The 23,756-nt window shown below is 44.3% G+C and overlaps 1 protein-coding gene across 1 annotated transcript; it reads right to left on the reverse strand.

Annotated features, from left to right (window-relative positions):
* Window positions 1-2,277: 2,277 nt before the first annotated feature.
* LOC308121826 (uncharacterized protein) lies at window positions 2,278-21,022 on the reverse strand (the record flags this gene model as incomplete). The annotated part of the gene is made up of 17 exons (XM_080483352.1): window positions 2,278-2,982; window positions 5,668-5,710; window positions 5,793-5,963; window positions 6,656-6,924; window positions 7,902-7,962; window positions 8,069-9,429; window positions 10,841-11,052; window positions 11,167-11,290; window positions 13,381-13,519; window positions 15,591-15,832; window positions 16,736-16,870; window positions 16,988-17,233; window positions 18,939-19,143; window positions 19,251-19,381; window positions 19,471-19,749; window positions 19,827-19,916; window positions 20,741-21,022. 17 exons carry the CDS (start codon window positions 21,020-21,022, stop codon window positions 2,683-2,685), a joined length of 4,290 nt encoding a protein of 1,429 aa, XP_080339478.1. The 3' UTR covers window positions 2,278-2,682.
* Between the last annotated feature and the right edge of the window lie 2,734 nt (window positions 21,023-23,756).

Consider the following 23,756-nt stretch of genomic DNA (forward strand, 5'->3'; position numbering starts at 1 on the left):
TGCATTATGTTATACTTCCTAATCTTTTAAGCTTCTAACATGTTATGTTATCTTAACGTTATGTTAGAAGGCGCTGTAATATCACGTTAGGAAGCTTTTTCAAATCATAACGTAAAACTTTTTACGTTATAACACGTTAATAAATCACCCTGTGCTCAAATATATTAAGTTATGGATGTTATATTGTGAAATCTTTACAAAACCCGGTGATTCTTTCTCAAATAGAACATAATAAGGATGATACGGAAGCGTATTGGATTCACATGAAAAAAAAAAAATTTACTTATTTTTTCTGAATTAATGAGATAATCATCCAATAATTATGAGAAAAAAAAAAATTCCTAAAATTTTTTTTTTGCTGTTTTTCTGGATTTATGAGATAATGGTTTTCTGGAAAAAATTGAATCGGTTCTGCTTTTTTTTTGAATTTATGAGATAATGATCTCATAAATATATGAGATAGAAAAATTATCTCAGAAAAACAAAGCCAATTTCATTTTCATAATAATTTCTTTGTCATAATTATGATAATTATCTCATAAATTTAGAAAAACAAAGCCACTTTAAAATAAAAATCATTATCATATTTACGAGATAATTATCTCATTAATTAAGAAGACCAGAGTCAATTTTCATTTTTTCATGTGAACGCGATACGCTTTCATAGGATGATAACCTGGCTCGTACGTTGTTTTAAACATAAAAGTGTAGTAATGTAAATCGGTGACCGATGAGTTTTCCTGCTGTGGCAGCCGCACGTCTCCCCGCGTTTGAATCTACAAACCGAGGTGAGGAGTTCTCGGCCCGTCGCAGCGTCACGATCGGACTCGACCGGGTGGCGACGCACCGACGACTCCTCAACTCCTGAATCGGATCTGAATAAACGCCGGCGTATAAAAATACAACAAGCATACCTGCGAGTATGTCCTGCTGCTCCTCCCTGGTGTTTAATACAACTAGATACTGGTGTACTTCTATATACACTATGATCAGTAATAGTGACTCCTAATTTGCATATTTTCCATTTAAATGTCATAAACATTAATATAATCTGAGTGATGACTGGCTTTTATTTGTGGATTAATACAAATCTTTTGATTTTTACCCACTTCAGTTCAGAGTATTGTTTTTATTAGAGCACAGGATTTATTGGTATACATACAAAGATAGGTATATACAGTTCATGACTCGGATCATGACAGTTTTACATTGAACTTGCCTTTGATGGAGAGGTTCCAGTCAGTGGAACCAAACACAAAAAAGGAGGGTTTAACCCTCAGAAAACTACCTCAGGTTTTCTATTTTCTTTTCTTTCTTTTTTTCCCCCTCCTCTTCATTGTTTATGTTTTTCGTGTGTGTGTCTGTGTTTTTTTTTTTTGGGAGCACCGCCTGTCGACGCGGCGGTGATCGAACACTTCACAGCTGAGATCTGGTACATTCTGTGGAAAATAAACCGGTGGTGATAAAGGTACAAACATCACGGGAGGGGAGGGGGGGGTGTTTAGGGTCTGAACTGGCGTTAACAGGGGGTTTTCTCTGTCCCCAGCCTCCACCCCCACCCCCACCCCTCCACTCTACTTCTCATGCTTACTGTGGAGAGAAGACCGGATCATGATAGCAAAATACACTTTCCCCTCCCAGCCACCCCAGAATCCCCCCACTCGCATGTAAATTATTGCAATTCCTGCCCAACTCATGTGGAGAACATAAAAATAAAGGCAAGTTTAACAGGCGCACTAATAAGACTAGTTCATGCAATGTTTCGGATCTCCGTCTCTGTATACAAAGGCCTGGCGTCACCACGTTGCGTTACTGCGAGCGCAGCCTCGGAGTTCGTGGGCCGGGGATCTGATGGGACAGCTCTTTTTCTCAACACGGATCGTCGCGGACAAAAAACAAAAAAAATCGGAATATCCATTAACAAGAGTCGCAGGAAAACGGAAAGAGAACCGGTAGAGATGTGTACTGGTGGACACCACTGGAGTCGGCATTCCTTTATATTCACATGGTTGGAAGCGAGCCGCGTGATGGGATTACATGTCGTCTATGATTTAGTATACAGATGTGTCGAGTGTCTAAGGTGCACGACTGTAAGCTGTTTCACGTGGATGTGACAAATCATAGTTTTTTTTTTTTTTTACATTTTGCGTCTTAATTTCCGTTGTTTCCCCCCGTTATCTCGCTTAACGAAGAGAAAAAAAAATAAAAAAGTATATTGCTTCAAAAAATGTGTTTTTTCCCCCCCCTCCTTTTTTTTTTCTTTTGTATTTTTTTTTTATATTGTGAAACATTTCATTCACCGCTTCTCGGGTTTTTCGTCTAGATCGACAAGAGCATTACATTATCAGTCAAAGATACATACAGAAAGATGCTGTGAATTCCAAGAGATTAAACGATCGACGATGGGACGTGACGGTGACTAATTCCTGGGACCGTTTGTCTTTTGTCCGTCTGTCTGTCTGTTCTGGGCTGACCTCCTACCAGCAGGTGGCGCAATGCAAGCACTGATGTATTGCCTGGGTGAAGGGGAGGGGCTGAGAGTTTAGTCTGTCACAGTTACAACAGTCAGCCCGAGGACGCCGCCTCAGGTCTGCGCCCCTTAACTGCACATGCTCTCCATCCGTCCCTCCCACCCGCCGCCTCCCGTCAGTCAGTGAGTCACGATGGCGAGCGCCCGCCTCCTCATTTGCTCTTTCCGGACGTGCTGGAGCCCCCCGCCCCGCCCTCCAGCTTGTCCGCGATTTCGGACGTGTCTAGCTTCTCGGAGCCGTCGCCCTTCTCTGACCTCTCCTTCTCGGAGCGCTCCTCGCCCTCCACCAGCTCGGACCGCTCTGACCTGGCGTCCGCGTCGCCCTCCGACTTCTCCTTCCTCTCCGAGCGGTCGGGGTCCATGGACGAGGTGCCCGGCTTGTCCCACTTGGCCATGGTGTCGTACTCGGATATACAGTTGGTGATGCAGGAGGTCCAGGCCTTCAGGTCCTCCTGCAGAGGCCGGAGACACGCAGAAGGCTCAGACACGGCGAGATTTCTGACGCTCGTCGCCGCGGCTCCGTTCACACGACAACGTTTGGGATCCATTTATACATTTGTGATAAATTACTTTGTTCAAAAGATTTGTATAGGTGAAACTTGTATTTATTTATTGTAAAGTTATACCGTACTTTTGTACCATTTTGTGTTTTAAATTGTTCACTATAATGTCCCTATTTCATAATTGTTATGTTTTTTTTTAATTATCATTGACCACAATGGATATAAGTCTTATTTATGACTTTTTTGTGTCATCCTTGTTTTTTTTTACATGTCATCAAAATGATTCATATATATTTGTATTTTTCATTTCGTATGCACACGTAAAGTAAATTCTTTCATTCATTTAAGTGAGAATGCTTTTTTTTTTTTTTTAAACATTTTCTTCTCAGTAATGTTTCACGTTCACACGGCAATGTTTTGAAAACGATGTCTGTTTCTACGGAACAATGTTGTTTTCATGTTGGGCCACTAGTAGGTGCTGTTGGTTTATTTTTATTTTTATAATGAAACCAAAACAAATGGAGCAGAGAACAATACGCTATAAACATTCTAACAATGGGAGACGAACAAGTTGGACTCTTATTACAGTGACTGTCAAAATAAAACGACCATGAGAATATGGACCGGGAGTCATGACACTCTGGAGTAAACATTGTTGTTATTGTCGATCTACTGAGCACGTGCAGAAGACCTCTCGACTACGACCGAGTTGTGCGTGTGCAGTAGCAAACGTTACAGAATTTCTCTCGTTCCCATGGAGACGGAGTGTTTTCAAAAAGTTGCGTTTCCAGTGGCTCCGAGCCGCGTTGTCGTGTAAACAGACTCCCGAAACGCAGCAAACTGTTCTGTTCTCACTTGGATGAGAGGGTATTCGCGGTGCGTATAGACCCACAGCTGAGTGTAGATTTAAAGCGGTTTTAACACTTATCAGGTTTAATCTGAATAAAACAAACTGCAATAGTTCTACTGTGTTAGTGGGCTTCGATTGTGGAGGTTTGTCTGTTTAAACCGGGAGAACATCATCAACGTCATTCAAAATGCTTCCTGCTCAACCTGAAGGGCAGAATGGAATATCTAATATATTCTAATATGTATTAGTAACTCAATCATTTATGTTACTGTTAAATCAACATCTTTTTTTATTTTCTTACACGTCCAATAGAATCACACTGTTTCAGGTGAAGCTACTCTCCAGCATAAGAAGACTTGCGTTGAAGCGTCTCCCTGCCGCCACACGGTGGCGCCATCATAAGACGGTGCTCAATGCAGCTTCAGGAAAAGACAAAAGATGATCATTCAGAGGTGATTTTAACCCTTTAAAAGGTTTAATAGCGTGAATTAATTACACCTTTTTTTTCTATTGAGTGTATCGTGCAACCCGCTGGACCACTTTTTTTTATACATCTTAATTAATAGTTTACAGACTGACCAGTTCCTACTGTAGCAGTGAAGCTTGGAAAATACCTTATAAATACATAAAGCCTCCTTCTTAACAGCTTTATGACTGTGGCTCCAAAGACATTTTATAATAAATATATATCTTTAAACACTTTTCTGACAGTTTTAACAGTTGTTGAGGAAGTAGAAGGAAAAGTAAAAGATAATTTTTTTAACCATCAACTTCATTTAATGAGTTTTAATGTTTCGACATCAGTAATAATAAAGTATTTTCCACATCGCGTGGTCCGATCGCTGCTACAGCTAACAACTAATAGAAAAGTTGCAGAAAACGACGATCAACTGAGCAGCACCAAAGCAATGTTTTGCAGATTCTAGAGGAATATTTTAAAATATTGAACTTTGCTCAACACGAAGCGCTATTAGCTCTATTTATTTATTCACTGCCTGAAGGCAGCGGTGGTGGACGGAGGTAAAGACAACGCTCTGATTCAGAGGAGAGCAACGTCGTGGAATCAGACATCATTAGGATTATTCATGGAAAACTAGAACTACAAACAGAAATCAGTTTGTTGTTTCTCAGCCTGTTTTATGTTTTAATGGCGATTCAGATTTACAGTTTGGTATGTAAGTAATGAAATACTCCGTTTACATGAGTGAAGCTTCTCTTTGTTTGTGTCAGAGTCACTGAGGCCCCAGTTTCACAACGACCATCGAAAACACAACATTTTGAAAACCGCTTCCAAGGAGGAACTTTAAAAAAAAAAAAAAAAAAAGCTCTGTCTCCATAGAAACGGGGGAAAACGCAACTTTTACGAAGCGCTGTTACCTCACATGCACATCACAGTCACCGTACTAACAATCGAACTTGGTCGTCTGTCCACTAGAAGGTCCGTGTTCTCTCAGTGTTAATGTTTATAACATATTGTTGTCTGTGTGCCTCCAGTCACACACAACCAACAGCACCCCCTAGTGTCCTGACATGCTAACTACATACTTTTCGGCGTTTGTGTCATTTCTGTGTAAATGGTCATTGTTTTCAAAACGCTGTTGTGTTAATGTGAAACTTTTTTGAAAAGAAAATGCAAAAAAAAGATGCATCTTCGCAGTCTGCGGGGTAACAGTTTTTCGCCCTGCAAGCCGAGGTCTTCATGTGCTGCTGCATCAGGAAGGAGACGTTAACATTGCACACAGTTTGCAGTTTATCTTCTTCATGCATGTAGAAAATGTTCTCACCTCGTCTTTTGCATGGAATACTAAGTTGGTTCCGTCGTTCACTCTGTCGCAGAGAAAATAAAAACAGTGTTAGTTCTCCATCGGTCATGCCGCTCGGGAAAGTTTTCCTGGTCGAGGCTTCTTACTGGACAATGAAGACGTTCTTCTTCTTCTTGTATCCCATTGAAGGATCGAATGTGCAGTTAGAGAGTTCGACCGGAGGCTCCCCGTTGTACGTAGCCGTGTGGTTTCGAGCATCCTTATAGAAGGTCAGCTGTCCCTCTTTCAGCACACAGTACACGTTGACCCAGGACTTACTGTGAGAGCAGACCAGCAGCCACATTAGAAACCTGAACTCCAACCGTCACTGATATCACTCGGGGACGGTGGACGGACGCCTTTTCAAAGCTGAGTGAAAGGTTTAGAAACGTGTTGGAATTGGACATTAATCCAGTTATAACATGACACAATAATCCAGTGAAATCATCTAGGAAATGTATTCATCATAAGCCCAGTGCCATAATTTGTCGGTGCCATTCCAGCGTTTGTGATCCATCATTGGCACTTTATCACTGTTTTAAATGTGTGTTTTTATATCCTTTACTGTGTGGTTTTATACTTTACTGCTCTTATTATTCTTGTTTCTCTCAGACACTTTAAAAGCCTAAATTGAGCCTTTTGCAGAAACATTTCATTCTTGTATACGCTTATGGTGCATATCGATCGATCTATCTATCTATCTATCTATCTATCTATCTATCTGTAAAGCTTGAATACGGCAACATGATAATGGAGGATTTACATTAAAATGTAAAATTGTTCGTCAACAATGCAAGAACAAGATGTTTGTGCTGGTTGTGGTATTTTTTCAAGTTCAGATCAGACACTGGATATTTTCTCAGCCATTTGATTGGCTGATTAGGTATTTGAGTTCAGGAGTATCTGAAGAGGTGGAGCTGACAAAGAGTGTGAGGATAGTACACAGTGTGTGTGATGTGTGGTGCCGTACCTGTTGGGGCTCCTCTGCTGAGCTTCCAGGTCGGAGCTGGTGGCCTTCTTGCGGTACAGGAAGCCTTCGTTTTGGGCAGTGTGTGATGGCGGCTGCGGCGTCGTTGGGGCGCCGGTGGCGGGGGCGGAGCGAGAGCGGCGAGTCTCCTCGGGCTCTTTGGGGCGGGGCCTCCTCCTGGGTTTGGGGCGGTCCCGGGCACGAGGACGACCGTCGAAGCGTGTGACCGGAGCAGAGAGGCTGCTGGGAGGCCGGTAAGGTTCTCCTCGTGCCTGTGGAGGTCAAACATGCAACTGAATTCATCTCATTAACTGTCACGTATCCACACAATGAATATTTTACCTCTGTGCAAAAGATTCCGAAAAAGTCCAATAAAAATGTTGTAAATATATATATGTTTAATTTTTAATTTTTTTTTTTACCTTTATTTGTTAAACATTTTCAACACTTGCAAGCCATTTTCGATTCTAAATGACAAAAATTGTTTTCTTATTGTCTACATAATTAAAAAAAATATTTAAATAATTAAAAAAAAACCTTCCAACATCATTCATGATAAAAAAAAAAAAGCCATAATAAACAAAAATGTCGCATTACAATGAGAGTCAATGATGCAAAAATATGTCTTAAAAGATAAATAGTGGAGAATTTTCAATTTAACATTTTTATTATGAGTAAAAGGTTTTGTCTCATAGTGTCTCTTCACATCATATAACTTAAATATGATAAAAGTCTGGTGACAAATCAGATAAGATTTAATTTTGTGTGAAAAAGGAGCCCATTTTGGCTGGAACAAGCAACCTGCACTTTTTGTTTTGCTGATGTGGACAAGATCTGTTTGTCATATATTGTATTTATTTAATCTCTTTAAACAAACAAGACAAACCTACGATTAACACAATTACCGAAAAAGGCTAAAATTGTAGGGCACTGTGGTAAAAATGAGACGATCCAAATCAGTCGCACTTTAATAGTGTTGCGTTTACTGCATCTATGAAGGAGAAAAACAAGCCTAGAAGCCAAGTTTAACCTGCAGAGAGGTTGTTGGGAGCAACGGGGCATTTCCTGCCGGCCTTAAGGTCATTTTGAAGGTCAGTTTGAGAAGCGATCATACAGTCAGTGGTAATTATTGGCCAGTAGAAGCATCGAGCTGCTGTCTTTCGGTGAAACCAGACAACAAAACAGAAATGCCTCTTTATGTGCGTGTATTTTAAATACTTTAGCGGTATTGTGGCTTTGATGAACTCACTTGTGCCGCCTCTCTCTCCTGGACCTGCTCTACAATCTCTGCCATGGTGGATCTCTTCTCCCTGGAGGACAACAGACCAAAACAATCAAACACGACAGTGACGCAACCGTAAAAACAGCTGACGTGACAAACTGAAGCCGGAAGATGATTCCAGTGTAGCGGCTGACCCTGAGCGTTTGTCCGAGCCGTCCTTCACGGAGCCCTCCAGGTCGCTGGAGTCCTGGCGCTGCAGCCGCTGCTTCCCGTTGCCCTCCTGCTCGCTGGATGACTGCCTCTCCAGGCGCCGCCGGTAGCGCTCCTGTCGCACGATCAGCGGCAGCTCGTTGAGCCGGGCCTGGATCTCCTGCTCGCTGGACGTCTGGCGGCCCAGCTTGTACTCTCTCTCCCGCCTCAGGTGGTCCATCTGCGGGTCGGAGCGGCTGCCCCGCGGGTCCCTCTGGAGGCGGCCGTGCAGGAGCTCCAGCCCGGACTCCGGGCCCATCATGTCCGCCATGGGGATGTCTCCGTACTGTTCCCGCTGCACCCTGCTGGCCTCCAGGAGCGGGTTCACAGCCTTGTGGATGTGGTTGATCCGGGGCTGCATGAAGTCGGCCTTCAGGTGCTGCCACGCGTATGCCATCTTAGGGTCCATGATGCCTCCGCTATGTGCCAGGAAGCCAGAACTGCCCAGACTCCCGCTGCTGTAGTGGTTTTGTGCCAGATAGCCGGAGCTACCCATTCCTCCAGTGCTCTGATAATTCTGCGCCAGGTATCCAGAACTCCCCATATTCGGCGGCTGTGCCAAATACCCCGAACTGCCCATGTTGGGCTGTTGTGCCAAATACCCAGAACTCCCCAGATTAGGCTGTTGTGCCAAATATCCTGAACTCCCTAAATTCGGCTGCTGCCCCAGATATCCAGAACATCCCATGTTTTGTGTTTGCGCCAAATATCCCGAACTGCCCATGTTCTGCTGGGGCAGGAAGCCGGGGCTCGCCATCCCACCGCCGACACCGGGCTGCTGAGTCAGATTACCTGAACTCCCCAACCTGCCGCTGCTCAGGTGGTTCTGCAAGCCCCCCACCCCGCACCCCGCGGTCAGTCCGAAGTACCCGGAGCTCTCCCCGCTGCCAGCAGTTTGATGGTTTATCCCAAAGAAAGCGGAGGTGTCTGGCCCGCCGCAGTGGGAGGTCAGCGCCGAGAACCCGGAGTCGCTCCCCCCTCCGGCCGCCGCCTGGTGGTTCAAGCCCAGATACGGGGAGCCGGCCAGCTTCCCGCTGCACTGCTGCTCCAGGCCGTGGTAGCCGGACCCGTTCAGGACCGGGTTGTAGCCGGTTAGCGTCGAAGACAATCTCTGGGTCGCAGGCGTGGCGCCCAAATCCAAGGTGGTCTGCAGGGACTTGGGCTCCACGTGGGCCTGGACCGCCTGCCTCAGGAAGGACGAGGTGGCGCTGGTGGAGGGAACGCTGGGGGTCAGACAAGACAGGGGGAACATCCTCCGACTGGAGAGCGGGGTGCTCTTCTTCTCCTCCTCCTTCTTCTTCTCAGCCTGGACACAGAGTCAGAGGAACAACTAGAAGCAATGCCACTTCGACAGCTTCAGAGAAGTTCAGACGTTTCACACAATTGCAATAAAAATCCGATGCGACAATGTGCAAATCTCCGTTTCATCAGAGTCCGTTATAAAATTCTATCTAAAAAGATGAAGCTAGGTATTTCTGTTTTATTTGAATTGACATGTTGAACTAGAGGACAGCAGTACGCTTTAAATACAGTTGGGACATGAACTTATCATCACTGTGCAGAATGCTCTTTTTTTTGGGCGCATTGTTCACTTTTATTGTTAAATTTATGAACTGAAGGTGTTTCAAAAAGATTTTCATCTAGTTTAGAATGGTCCCGATCTGATCATGATGACATGAAGTACTGTCTCGTTGACATTATTTGTTTCCACGTAAGCAGGTTGGGACTTTCCCCTCAATATGACTGTAAAGCTTCTGACCTGGCAGATTCTCTTAATTTAAGTTAATTTTAACTCTCGATGATGAAATCTGAAGCTTCTTCATCATTTAATGCATCGAAAAGTTATTTTGTTTCCGTCTCTGTCTGCTAAATGTGAAACTCTCTCAATTTCTACTCATGTTGGATCCTTATTTATCCTCCTCACCTGCAGTCAATCCAGCCTCCTGTTCCACAATCTGACTTCAAATACAATTAAAATTTCCAAAATAGTTTTAATTCTCAGCAAAACTCATGTTCACTCACTAAAATGTGTAAAATTAACATTTTAATCCCAGGATATTATTATACTCCAAAACTGTAAAGTCAGGATAAAGATATATGTATATATAACACAATATATTGTAAAGATTTGTGAAACAGACACATTTTTAATCAATTCTGGTTAACAAAGTCTCTAAATGGGCTTTAATCCCATTACTAATACTACTCTACAATACAATGTTATGCAGAGGTGCACTAAATATGACTTTAGACCTTTTGAAAGTGTTCACTTTGTGGGTAAACTGTACATGTTCAGGATTCAGCTTTAAGGTTGATGACTCCCGGTGAAGATAGTCAGCACACCGTCGCATTCTGTTTTTATTGAGATTCCACAGCTTCGGTGGCGATGGGAGTCGAGGCAGACATTACTTGAAACACATAATGAGAATGACTCAGTCATTTTAACTGCGTGTTTGACGACAAACTGAAGCTTGTAGCGGGAGGCAGATGGAGTGCAGTGGGCGAGCGTACACCACATGCAGCATACGTCACGACCAGACACACTGAAGCCCATAATGATGCAAACTCGTGGCATGCGCCCATGCCTGCCAAGCCAACGCAACCTCCCAAGGTCACGTTCGATTCCTTTTTTTATTTTTTTTTATTTTACCCCGTATAGCAGCGTTAACTAGTGAATCTCCCGGACTGATTAAACATTTATCTCCAGTCAAGCTTACTGCGGAAAGCTGGCGGAGGGAGCTGAAGCGTTCTTTCCAGGTTACAGCAGCCTTGCGGAAGGCCTCGTGGCGAAGGATGAGCTGCTCCACCTCGTCGGTTTGGGCCTGAGCCTCGCCTCCCTCCTGCTGCTTGGACGTGATGAGCGGCTCCTTGGCCTTGAGCCAGGCCTCCGCCTTCACCGTCTCCTGAGCGAACTGGAACCTTTCCTGCTCTGTAGGTGACGGCAGACCAGCAGCAAGTCAACAGTTTGTCTCCAAATTCAAATATGACACAAGCATGAAAATGGGCAGATATGAGAGCAGAACCAGCCTAAAAGTCCCTCTACTGAGCTCTACTGGGAACAGGCTGTTTCTGTGTTTGTCCACGCCTCCTCTGGGAGCGTCTCGGGGAGAGGAGCTTTCCGGTGTTTCAGAGTAAGTGGTTTCCCTGTTAACCGTTGACCCTTGTTGCTGCTCATAACAGACGTTACAATTTTTCATATTATAGAGAATTTATTGAGTAAATCAGTAACTTTTTTCAGTTTTTATCTCCCTGTGTGAGGGTCAAAGAGAGCCTCCACTACCAGAGAGAGTGGTTATTTCCCTGTATGATGTCATGAAGGGAGAATCTCTGCTTGGCCTGTACACATTCACTAAAAATTTGAGCAAAGCAAGTGAGAGAGGTGACAGACTTTCTTCACTCCTGGGGCATCATACAGGCTATTTGGACACATATTACTGTTAGAAAACCACTATGAAGTGAACGTTGCATAATATGGGACCTTTAAATAATTTATTCAATTATTATAATCTATTAAACATGCTCATTGATGCATTTGGCCTCCAACAGGCCTGAACTCACAACCTGTAGGACTTAAGGTACTTTTCAAGTTTTCAAGTGAAAATAGGAAACTTTTGCTGCATTTTGGATGCTCAGTCACTGAAAAGATAGGTTTTTGAAAATGCTCCGTCTACGTGTAAACAGTGAAAACAACACCTTTTCTGAAATGCTGCTTCTGTGCATGAGCTAAACTGCTCTGCACATGCAGATCAATAATAACACTGAGGGGATCCAGCGTTTTTGTGCCGCTCACTCTCGAAGTTAACAGCGCTTCGTGAATACAGTGTACATTTACTGCACTATCATTCGAATCACATGTGGAGACACGTTTCTTCTTCTTTCGTACAATTGGTACTGAGTGGACCAAACATGATGAAGAAAGACATTTTAAAGGTTCTTCAATGTTTACGTCCTACTGTTCTCCTCATGCGTTCTTTGGTTTTATCACAAAAACACACCGCCCACTAGTGGCCCTTCATGAAAACTACATTGGTTTCAGTGTATGTTGCTAAGTTTTTCAAACGTTTCCGTTTAAAAATGCCACTTTTCTCATATGGCCTGTGTTAAGTGGTGATCTGTGGGGCGGTTCGTGTGAATTGTGAAAATACTGCTGGACTCTGATGGAAGAAATGCAAGAAGTGAACTGTGTAACCATGGCAACACATTGCAGTCTCGCACTCTTCACCTTCTTTACGTGTACAGAGCAAAATGGTGGATAGCTCGCTGACCCTCCTCATCAAAAATTAATTAGGTTCGAATACGAAAGTAGCAACAGAAAACCAATATCAGCACTAATGTAGTGTTGTATTTTCTGCCCTGGCTACTCGATTAGTCTGGTTTTCTTCTTCCGTTCAAACGACCGTGACTTTGTCGTGGTTTGGTACTTGGTTTTTTGAGCCAAATCGAATTGGAGGTGGGATCTTTCACATTGAAGCCCCCTTAAAGGTTCTGCTGCCAACACTCAACAATATCAGTGGTCATACTGTTATGGCAGTTTGAGTTATACACCTTTGTGTTAATTGTTTAACAAATCAAAGTCTTAGAAACTGTTATGTTAGTTCCGATGAGAACAAATATTACAAGCTATTACAATATTATTTTTTAATAAAAAATTTTAGCAACACAATACAAACTTTTATATGAAAATGTTATATTTACACACTTAATGCAATCATTTTTTTACCTATAAATGTCATAGTTTCGAACACTTAAATAAACTGGGGCCTCCAAATTTTGTGTTACTTTTTTGGGAGAAGAATGGTAGAATACAATTAAAAATGTGCTTTTTTTTCATATGAAATAATTTCGAAAGAAACTTTATATGTTTCTAAAAAAATTACAATATAACCCAAACTGCTTGGTTGAGATGGTTTAATAGATTTTCCACTAATAATCTTGACTCCAGAGTTTCTCTAGCAGACAGCTGGGAGTTCAAGGGTTAAAAGGAGAGCTCACTGCAGGTAGAAACTGTTCAGTTACTCACTGTGCTGTAATCTCTCCTGGTGTCGGTCCCACTTCTCAATCAGATCCTTCTGCTTGGTCAGAAGACAGTCCAGCTTCTCTTTGATCTGCAGACACACACACACACACACACACACACACACACACACACACACACACACACACACACACACACACACACACACACACACACACAACAACCACACTCATGACACACACTGCGGGAGTGTTTGGACGGAGTGTATTGTGGCTCACAGACCTCCTCCGATGCAGGATTTCCTGCAGCGATCAGGATCTTTCCGAGGTCCGCACACTGCTGGATGGTCTTACTGCGTCCGTCTATTTTGGCTTTGATCTCCTGGTGTTGTCTCATCATCACCTCCAGCGCCGTCAGGTCGCTGAGAGAGGAGCAGCCAGGTCGGGTCAATCAGGAGTTTCTCTCTTTTACACGGAATCTCAACAAACATGACATCTGATTCCCAAAACAACTGAAGCATTTTAATGAATCCATCCAACAACGCATCCTTTTGTCCAGCTTTGCACTGGACAAAATGCTCCCAAATGAAGATAACCCCTGAAAACTCCGGCCACAGTGGAGATTTGGAACAACTCTGTGTCTCCGTTTGCATCTAAAGAGCGGAAGCGGAGATTTACGTCACAATATGCGACGGACGCATAATCGGCACAACCCTTGTTTACAGTTTGAACTTTATAGCGAAAATGGATCGAGCGAAAGCTGCTTGTTTTTACGTTATATTCTACTGCCACATTTAGGAGGAGCTCCGCTTGTCAATCGGCTCAAATAAACAAACAGTGCCTCATTATCGCTGGACAGGAAATGACATGTGATTCGCGATGTTTTTTTTCCAGGAGTCTGACTGGATATCATGGCTTCTCGTTACACTGCCCCCTACAGGTTTGGCTGCTCATAGTATAGATAAGTATAGGTAAAGGAGGCCTCAGACTTTTCACTGCATTAACACACCAGATTCAAATCACTTGATAGTCATGAAGCTCTACAGAAGTCTGATGGTGATCCAGTCGATGACACAGGAAGCAGACTTTTATCCGCCGCCATACTGATGCAGATTTCTCAAACCTGTGTACAGCAGAGTCAACGACCCTGAATACAACGTCATTCTGTACGTACACCGCGTTCAGGAAAGTAATCAATGAAATGAACCAAAGACGGAGTCATAGGTCGACTTGTACAGCAGGGGAACAGCTCAGCGTAGCAGCAGACAGGAAGTGGCTTAAGTGTTGATGTGGTTTTAAGTAACTGTGGCTCATCAGAAGATCATCTCAGGCTATTTTTGACCGCGGCTGTGGTCGTCTGCACAAGACACAGCATCAGGAAACACAGTTTTAGGTGATAATGATGAGAAACGGTCACAAAAATGAACTCTGTTGAGCGTATTGATTAAGCATAAAGGAAGAAAGTGATTATGTTTCTGTCTGTGAGAAACATTTGAGCCACATTTGTTTTAAGTTTTACAATCTGCTCTGCTGACCAGCCCACAATGAGAAATTAGGAATCAAATGAAAAACTGTTGTACAAGATGCATGAACTGCAGCTGTATTGCTTTAATTGAGAACGTAGAAGCTTTCGCAGACTTGTAGTTTTCTGTGTGAACAGTTTATGATCGTGGTTGCAGCTTTCACTGTGACGGAAGATTGGTAAGTGGAATCGGCATTATCAGTTAAAAAATGCTAAGAAATTATCAATTTGATCATGAATCATACTGCTTTTTAATAAAAAATGTATTTACATTGAGCAGGATAGTCCTCGTGGTCACATGGCCTCCACAGAGGAATTAATTGTTAACTAGCTCGATATCTAGACAGAAAGCTCGTAGAAAGATGGACATTAAATTAGGACAAGACTAGTTTTGTTTCCTTATAAACTAAAGAAGAAAAATTTACAAATATAACATCTTGATGTTCCATAGTTACAGATCAATGTCTTGAAATGTCTTGCTATAAAATGAAACAAGCTTCAGTAGTGATTTTTAAAAACATGAACAGACTTTTTCACGAATGAAACACATTTATCAGCAGCTAAATGTTACCTGCAGCTCTAAACACTAAACTCACGTTGCCACATGCGCTGAACCTGAGTTAAGACCAGTAAATACCGGCTGTGATTACAGAGTAAAATTCATAACTTCTTCTTCTTTTTTTTACCCCATAGAGAAAACTGAATAACAGATGTCATTTGAAATTAGGTCAAGGTGGAGCGGCAGTCTCATTCCACAGCACACATAATGACATTCAGTCTACAGGGACCACACCAGACCACAGAGACCTTCAGCTTAACACAGAACAAGGAAACACACTTTCTAAAACTGTGCGCACACACACACACACACACACACACACACACACACACACACACACACACACACACACACACACACACACACACACACACACACACACACACACACACACACACACACACTCTCTTACCGCGGCTCGTCCCAGCCGATCTGGCCCATGATGCCTTCCATCCACATGAGGTTTTCCCGCACCACGGAGAAGAACTGCACCTTGTCGGTGACCGAGGTCACCTGGATGCGACTGGCCTCGCAGGAGCCTAGCAGCTCCTTCCACGCCTCCATCACATCCTGCTCTTTGAGCATGATGGCTTCAGCTTTCTCGCCGGCGTAGATGGTCCTCAGCTGGGCGGCGTTCTCCTGCAGCTGCCTCACCTGCGCCAAACACAGGACGGGTTTACTGCGGGAGGACGCACGCGGCGTGAAAAGGAGAATCTGACGAGTGTTTACAGTCCCATTCAGGCATTTCTTTCAGGTAAGACTGTGATAGTAACTCTATTTTATCCTCTTCGCTTCATGTTGAGCCATGTGGCTGCTCGTACTGTCAAACTAATCACGCTCAATGAGATCTGTTACTGGTCAACAGTGCGTTAGACACCAATTAACACATTCATCTGAAGAGAAATGCATGTGGAATTTGAATTTAAATCACACTGAAATGCAGGTTTTTACCACAAAAGGATTCAAACCTGAAAACTTCAAGATTTATTTAAGGGTCCAGCACCATCACTTCTTCAGGTTTTACATCTATACATCAGGACACTCGTCCAGGGTTCAGATTGTAGATGGGTAGAAAGGTTCAGTCTTTTCTGTGAGTGACAGTCTCATTCATTCAGGCTGAAATAAGTCTTGATATTGGGATGTTACACTAAAACCGAATGACCAATCAAACAATCGATCAACTTATCCAACCGTCCATCATCTCTTCATCCATCCATCCAACCAACCATTTCTTAATGTATGATTCATCTGTATGTCCATCTAACCAATAATCCAGCCTTCCTCTTTGAGTCTCTTCATCATCCATCCATCCATCCATCCATCCATCCATCCATCCATCCATCCATCCATCCATCCATCCATCCATCCATCCATCCATCCAAGGAAAACAGAAACCTGGAAACCTCCAGTAGGTTTTGTACTTTTCCCCCACATCTCTGAAAAAGGCTCCGTTTTACATAAAAAAATAAAAATTGGATGAAATTCATACCGACTCTTCCTGTTTGTCATGAGCTACAGTCACAGTGTTGGTGAGCCAGAGAGAGAGCGGGAACTTGCCTGAGCCACAAGCAGTTGAAGGGCGTGCTCGAAGGAGTGCATGAGTCTCTGCAGGGTGGCTGGATTGGTGATGTTGGCTTGGCACGCCCTCACCTCTGGCAGCTGCTTCATCTTCCCCGCGATCTGAGCCAAGACCTACAACGCAGGGACGCGATGTCATCACGAGCGCTTTTAAAAATAGCCGGACTGTCTAATTGAGACGGTGATGAAGAAGGCGGGGCACCTGCGTGCGGCCTCTTGTGTTGACCCTACCTCTTTGCAGTCGGTGAAGAACTTGTGCAGCTGGTGGGACGCCGCCAGCATCTGTCTGCGGGTCTCCATCAGCTCCAGGAGGTCCGCCCACGACTCGTTCAGCCCGTCCTTCCACTCGGCGATGGTGGCCGCGTCCGAGTGGCCGCAGTCGATCATCTCATTCACCATCTTGTTGACTTGCTCCATGCGCTGCATGCCCATGCTGTTGGTTTCCGAGGCGAACTTGGTGAACTTCTCCTGGAGCACCTGGAATTCACAGAGTCAACAAACCCTGCAGGAAACTGTACTCGGGTACAGGAGGGAATCCTCGTCCGGCACTGCACTCACTTCTTCCTTTGTAAGGTTTAAAATATTAATGATTCCCTTTAGATCTGTCTCAACTTGTAATAAGTTCTCTATTATGGCAGCAAGACCTGATGTAATTATCTTCACTACTCTTTTCTGTTACGTAATGTCACCAGTTGACGCTTCGCGCTGTTCAGAGAAAAGTGTGTCTGTCGAAGCTGGACGGGAGGAAGATGAAGAAGAAGAAGAAATGCTGCTCTCAAACAGAATCGTCTTTTCCTGATCAGGGTCCGAACAAGGAGAACGTTTCCATTTCTCAAGGAACACACCAACCTCGATACTTCCTGGTAAAGTTCAATGTCGGATCGTGTGTCTGTGTCACAGACGTCACGGGTTTATATTCTTGTTGCATGTAAAGCTGCACATCAATCTAATCACTTTATCCTGTGTGCATGTAAACGGGACAATCTGATCACTGAACCAGAGAAAATTCAATCAGATTTTCAGAGGAACTGGCCGTGTACATTCAGCTGTAAGCTGTAATCATTGCAAACCCAACATTAACTTCAATTGTTCAGTTCAAATAACGGCCATTTCTAATGTCTCCTCTGGAACTTGCACTGTTTTATAAATATGAACCAACATAGCACAATACGCAATACAAGGTGGCTACCTTTCTGCTAGTGAAACAAAACTGCTGTGAGGTCTGTTTAAGTCATCAGAGCTTTTCCATGTTGCACAAGTAATCACAGAATGTGTATCTCCTGATGCGAAGCGAACATGCTCAGGCTATTAGGTCAAATAATAAATTAAACAATATATATTTTGATGTATTTATTAATTATATAAAAATATGGGGATGTTAAGATCGTGCTTCACTGTCCTGTGTTTCGATTTAACTGGTGGCCCTGTTAACTGGTGACTTCTGCTACAGGCTGTTAGTTGCAGGTGATGGTTAAATAAGACAAACAAATAATACGATAATTTTAACTTCTGCTGTGAAAAGGGGACGCGTGAGGAAACCTGTCACTAGTTAACAGGGAAACAGGTTGATCCGAAACACTGGTGGTATCCGTGGCTCGGAGACCTCCTGATACTCGTAGCGGGTCGCTCCGTCGAGCTCCTGAATCCTCTGGTCGCCACCAGACAAAGAAACCCCTGCACATCGTTGGGGTTGACTTCTGTGCTTCCATCTATGTTTGTGAGAGTTCTGGTTGTGATCTGGTTTAAAAAAATGGCGGGTGAAGGAGACGCCCTCTGACTGATCTGTGTCGTGACAAGTAGGATTTGTGATGAATTGATGAGATTTAAGGGATTTGATAACGGTAGTTTTGCATTGAACTGATCTCTTTCTACCAAGATTGGAGTTGATGGTTTCCGGCCAGAGGTCAATGATCTTCTGGGCGCTCAGAGATCACAAGGGGCCTCTAAGCTTTACCTGCTCATACGTTGTCAAAAATAGATTTAACTAAGTGGCCAAGTGGAGATCAGACAGAGGCAGTGTGGTGGTTCTCCAGGGAAGTTTTGCATTTCAAAATGGGAAAATTGTGAAACTTTTGAACAAACGAAGGTGTGTGAAAGGTGTACTGTATTGCAATGCAACAGGCGTTGAGAGAAATGCTGCAACCCCTCGCCGGGTGCGACAGACGTGGGCCGGCACACTGACCGTGACGTCCTCCAGGTCGTGGCCCAGGTCGGTGGAGCTCGCCACCACCTCGCGCTCCGTGATCCACTTCTCCAGCTCCTCCACCTCCTTGTTGAGCTGGTAGAGCCAGTACTGCTGCTCCAGCCGGGTCTTCCGGTGCTCAACCATGTCCTTCAGGGACACGTACAGCCGGTCTATGTGGGACTGCTGCTTGGTGATATGCTCGCTGTTGAAAACCGAGACACAAACAGCAGTGAGCTCGTGCAGTCGGTACACCGGGTGGAATTAAAACTTTTATCTTTTCAAGGACTATCTGTCGGGGTAAGGCCACACCTCTCTGGGTGTCCCATTTCCAGGAGGCGCTGGCATTGCTGGGAGAGCATGCCCACTGTCTCTGCATATGTCTCCACTGTTTGCTCCAGAGCCAGGTGTGTCTTCAGCAGCTGCAGCGTGCTCGCCTCGTCCTGAAACAGAGCCCCATAATGTCAGAATAACAGTGTTAGTGAGTGTTTTTCCCCCTGAACGCCTGTGTGAAGGTCGGAGCTGGACATACCGTCCCCTTCTCCTCGTTGGCCAGGTGGAGCTTCTGCTCCGAAAGCCAGGACTCCACCTTAGCCGCCTCGCCGTAGTACTGCTGAGACTGGAGCGTGGCGTCCAGCATCACAGACCGCCGCTCCGTCTCCAGCTGCAGCACCTCCCACAGCTGGCGCACGTGCCCCGCCCCCTCACGCACAAACTCCACCTCCGGAGTTCTGAGGGAGGCGATGATTCCCGCCCGGTCCAGGACCTCCTCCACACGGGCCCGCCGCCCCATCAGCTCCCTCTGCAGCGTCTGGAGAACCACACCAGCGTCAGAGCACGCTGAACCTGCGTTTCATGTTATTTCAGCAGCTCACCGTCATTGCTTACCTGGTTCTTTTTGACATGCTGCTGCGCACTCTGGAGGTTATTCCCATAATCCTTACAGGAGGCCACGGGAAGCCTCTCCTGAATCCACAGCTGTCAAACAACCACAGTCAGTACGTTTTCACAAAGTACATTCTGACCTACACAAAGTGTAATGAGCCTGAGGAGGTGAAGTCAGAGCGCCTGCCATCCAGACTGAAAGCAACTGTCGCAGGTTTGATCCGAGCAGGCTCCCGTAGTCCGACAGCTATCCACAACACACAGTGGTCCAGCTTTAATCACTCTGTATAACAATGCTGCACAAATGCAGAAAATAGATAAGTCTCAGTCTGCGACCATGTGACCGGGACGCTCCTGTGTCGTCATATCTGGTTGTCATGGAAACGTGACGCTCCATCATGTTAGTGCCGCTCAAGGTGTCGAAAAAACAAAACAAACAAGAAGCTGCATCAAACTACTGCGACTCATTTACAATTTGGTGAGTGGCAGGGTGTGTGAAAGCATCCTGACATTCCTTAAATTGTACTCAAATACATGTAGTTCTGCTTATTTCCACTTGAAAAACAACTATTTTGAGAAAAGATTGTGTATTTTTTGTAATATTCGAACACTGAAACGGCCCTCAGATCATTTGACTTTCAGACTTGTGCTGTAGATAATAAACTGGCTTCACATATGAAGCACACGTTGACACCGTGGTGTAGTGGTTAGCGCTCTCACGTCATAACCAAATAGTCACGGGTTTGAATCCGGGACTTTTTAGTGTAGATTTTGCATGTTTTTCACTGTGGTGCAGGAGGTTTCCTCCCACCGAATAGAGCAGCATAAAAGATAGAAGGACATAGATCACATTTAGAGGACATTTAACCACTTCAGCAGGTTTGACGCTCTGAAATCTGAAACGAGGTGCCACTCACGATCTCGTCCTCCAGGTCCTGGGCCACCTGGTGCATCTCTTTGGAAGCCAGCAGGATGCGGCGTCTCTCCTTCAGTGGCTCGATGAGGCGCACGATGCGAGTCTCCACCACGCCTGACTGCTCGCCGCCCTCCCTGTCGCCCGCCATCAGGCCTCGCTGGGGGAGGCAGATCCCCTGCAAGCTGCCCAGGTCGCCCGCATCCTTGTAAAAGTCTCCTATCTGAGACTCCATGGCCTGCACCAGGGGGGAGGAGGACGAGGAGAAACGAGAGGGGAAGGTCATGTTACAGCCATATGAAGGATGGACAAACAGCACATCAGCTGTTTTCCTGTCAGAACCTCTCGGTTATGTAACGAGCTGCCTCACTGGAAGAAGAAAAAGGCATATGGTGCACTTTTTGTTTTTTTTTAATGCCATGAGAACATGCCACCACAGAGGCCACTGTGGACACAAGTCAGAGGCTGGACAAATTACATAAACCACAATCAGCTGAACTATACAGTCTGTCAGAAGCAATAGAGATATGCAGGCAAGTCGGTACCATCTCATGAGGTGAAGCTGCTGTGGACGGAGAAATAATCCCATCTGGAGAAGCCATTTTTTTGTATTTGCCAGTTCCTTGTTATAAATATTTGATACAATTACATTTTAATTAGGAAAAGACTTCTGATTTATTCTGTCGCTGGGAGGAGAAAGTCATCATACAGGGCAGGACGCACAGATAGAGTGCCTTTGTTGTTTGCAAAAGAGTCAGGGGGAACGTCACTCAATAATATTTTATTTCTATCACGTCTCAGAGAAATTAAGTTCTTGAGATTGTTTATTTTTTGATGCTCAATTCCAATTTTTCTGTGTGATGGTCGACAACACAGAAGAAGTTGTGACGTCACGCCGAGCAGAAGTAAATATGGATGCTGCACAGGTCAGCGCATGTATTTCCATTTTCGACAATAGGAGCCGACAAAATCTAGACAAAATGACGGGGAAAAGAAGGTGATTGAGGAAAAATAAGAGAGCATAACTTTTAACATTTTGGCGATTCCGCTTCCTCCAGCGCAGGTTCAGTCTAACGTCAATGAAGTCTCATACATGCGACTTGACCGTTCAGACGGCTGTCGCATCGAAACAAGCCAGGTACAGATCTGATTTGGTACCACATGTGATCGCAACTGCAAAATCGGAAATGAAACTTTCAAAAAAGCAGGTGGGATATGGGTCACCTGTGAGCAGAAACTGGGAATTGGGTCGCATCGGCCTGCAGTGTGAACGAGACACTAAGTGCTGTTTTACCTCAACAATGAAAATGACATAGCACCATCTGTTGAGTTGAATGTCAGAAAGTAAAGTTAAGCATCCTGGTTTTTCCATTTGAGGAATGTTTTGGACTCTTTTGTGTGACATTTGAAGATGAAACAGTAGACGAAGAGAAAAACTAAAGTGAAATGACATAGCATAACAAAGTTCTTGTTAACAGAGTTTGTTAGTCTACATGAGAATTCACACAGGCGATCAGTCGCAGTCTTGAAACGCAGAGGGAGGGTTAAGTAACCAAAAGTAAACCTTCAAAATAGTCACACAAAACCTTCACATATATGTCTTCAGGGTACAATCTACACATTTATTCTTTCATTCTGAATCCTTCATTCTTATATCTATTATTAACTTTTTAAATTTTACATCAAATTCAGTTTGATGGCGTAAGTATTACCATTACTCTGTCATTTTAATACTTTATCTATCTATTTTTTTGAGTTTCTATAATCATCATCAATTTTGAAAATCACTCAGTCGTGTCGAGTATTCATGTGGTTTCTTGTCTATTATTTTGAATTGTAATAAATATTGCACATGAAATAGTTCAGTTTATCATATAAAAAAAGTGTCTTTAAGCAGTTGGCGTCACGTATCGTACTTCCAGCACCTCTCTGAGGTAAAGTCACGGATGGGGAAGTTTGGCCATGGTACCAAAAACACCTTCTAGTCGCTGATGATGTGAGATTTACGATCAGCAGGAATTCTGGAGTCATTTCCCTTCTAGAACTTATCAAATGAACATTGATAATTCCACTGTTGGATTCAGAGTTCTTGTTGGACGACTGTAAAAAGTGGGTTTTCTTTTCTACCGTTGATTCGCCTCCATGTTTTTCCTGCTGCATCAAACAATCACAGCGGAGATTCATAAAGCCGGTGGACCTGCTCCACGACGTTCCCTTGTAGTTCAGTGTTTTGTTTTGGCACCAGACTGCCTGCCAAAAAGACCATGAACCTCCTAGGAGATTCTCCAGAACATCACAGGGAAGCTAAGCACAAACAGACATGTCTTGAACATAAAGGAGCCGGACCTGGCTTCACAGGTTTGCTTTAGAGTGTGCAAGAGGTGTTTCTAACGTTTCCATTAACGTGTAAAATGAAATCTGACAACCTGAAAGCAGGTGGAGCCGTTTAGCCTGTGATCTGTGGTGATCTGTGGTGATCTGTGGTGATCTGTGGTGATCTGTGGTGATCTGTGAAGCTCAACCCAATTAAGTTCCTGGTTTGGAATCACTACTGCTCCATAAACCTGAGAATCCATCTGTTACTAGCTGGTACAGACCCTGAAGCAGTGAAGCAGCCACAAACCATGATGCTCCCTCCACCATGCCTGGCAGTGTGCTAGAGCGTCTCATGTGGGTAAGAAGTGCTCCCCTATCCCAACCTGAGGCCCAGGACACAGAAATCAGAGGGAAGTTTGAGGCTTCATCTAATCTGATGTGAGAAAAATTCAGCATTTTCCAGAAAAAGACACCTTTCAGAATCTAGAGCAGACCTGGGAAACTGTACGTCATGGTGGCTAATACTGTGGTTCCTTAATACTGTGTGAAAAGAAACATTTGTATTTGCACCGGCAACGTCGGCACCTTTACACTTTGAAATTTACCTGGAACTTCTGGAGCTGCTCATTGAAGGTGGGCAGGTGGTGCGCCTGCTCCAGCTGGGGCGGCTGCTGCTCCAGGTGGGAGAGCTGGTTGTCCAGGTC

The sequence above is a fragment of the Lipophrys pholis genome (assembly GCF_963383615.2).
Source record: "Lipophrys pholis genome assembly, chromosome: 16".
Classification (NCBI taxonomy): Eukaryota; Metazoa; Chordata; class Actinopteri; order Blenniiformes; family Blenniidae; genus Lipophrys; species Lipophrys pholis.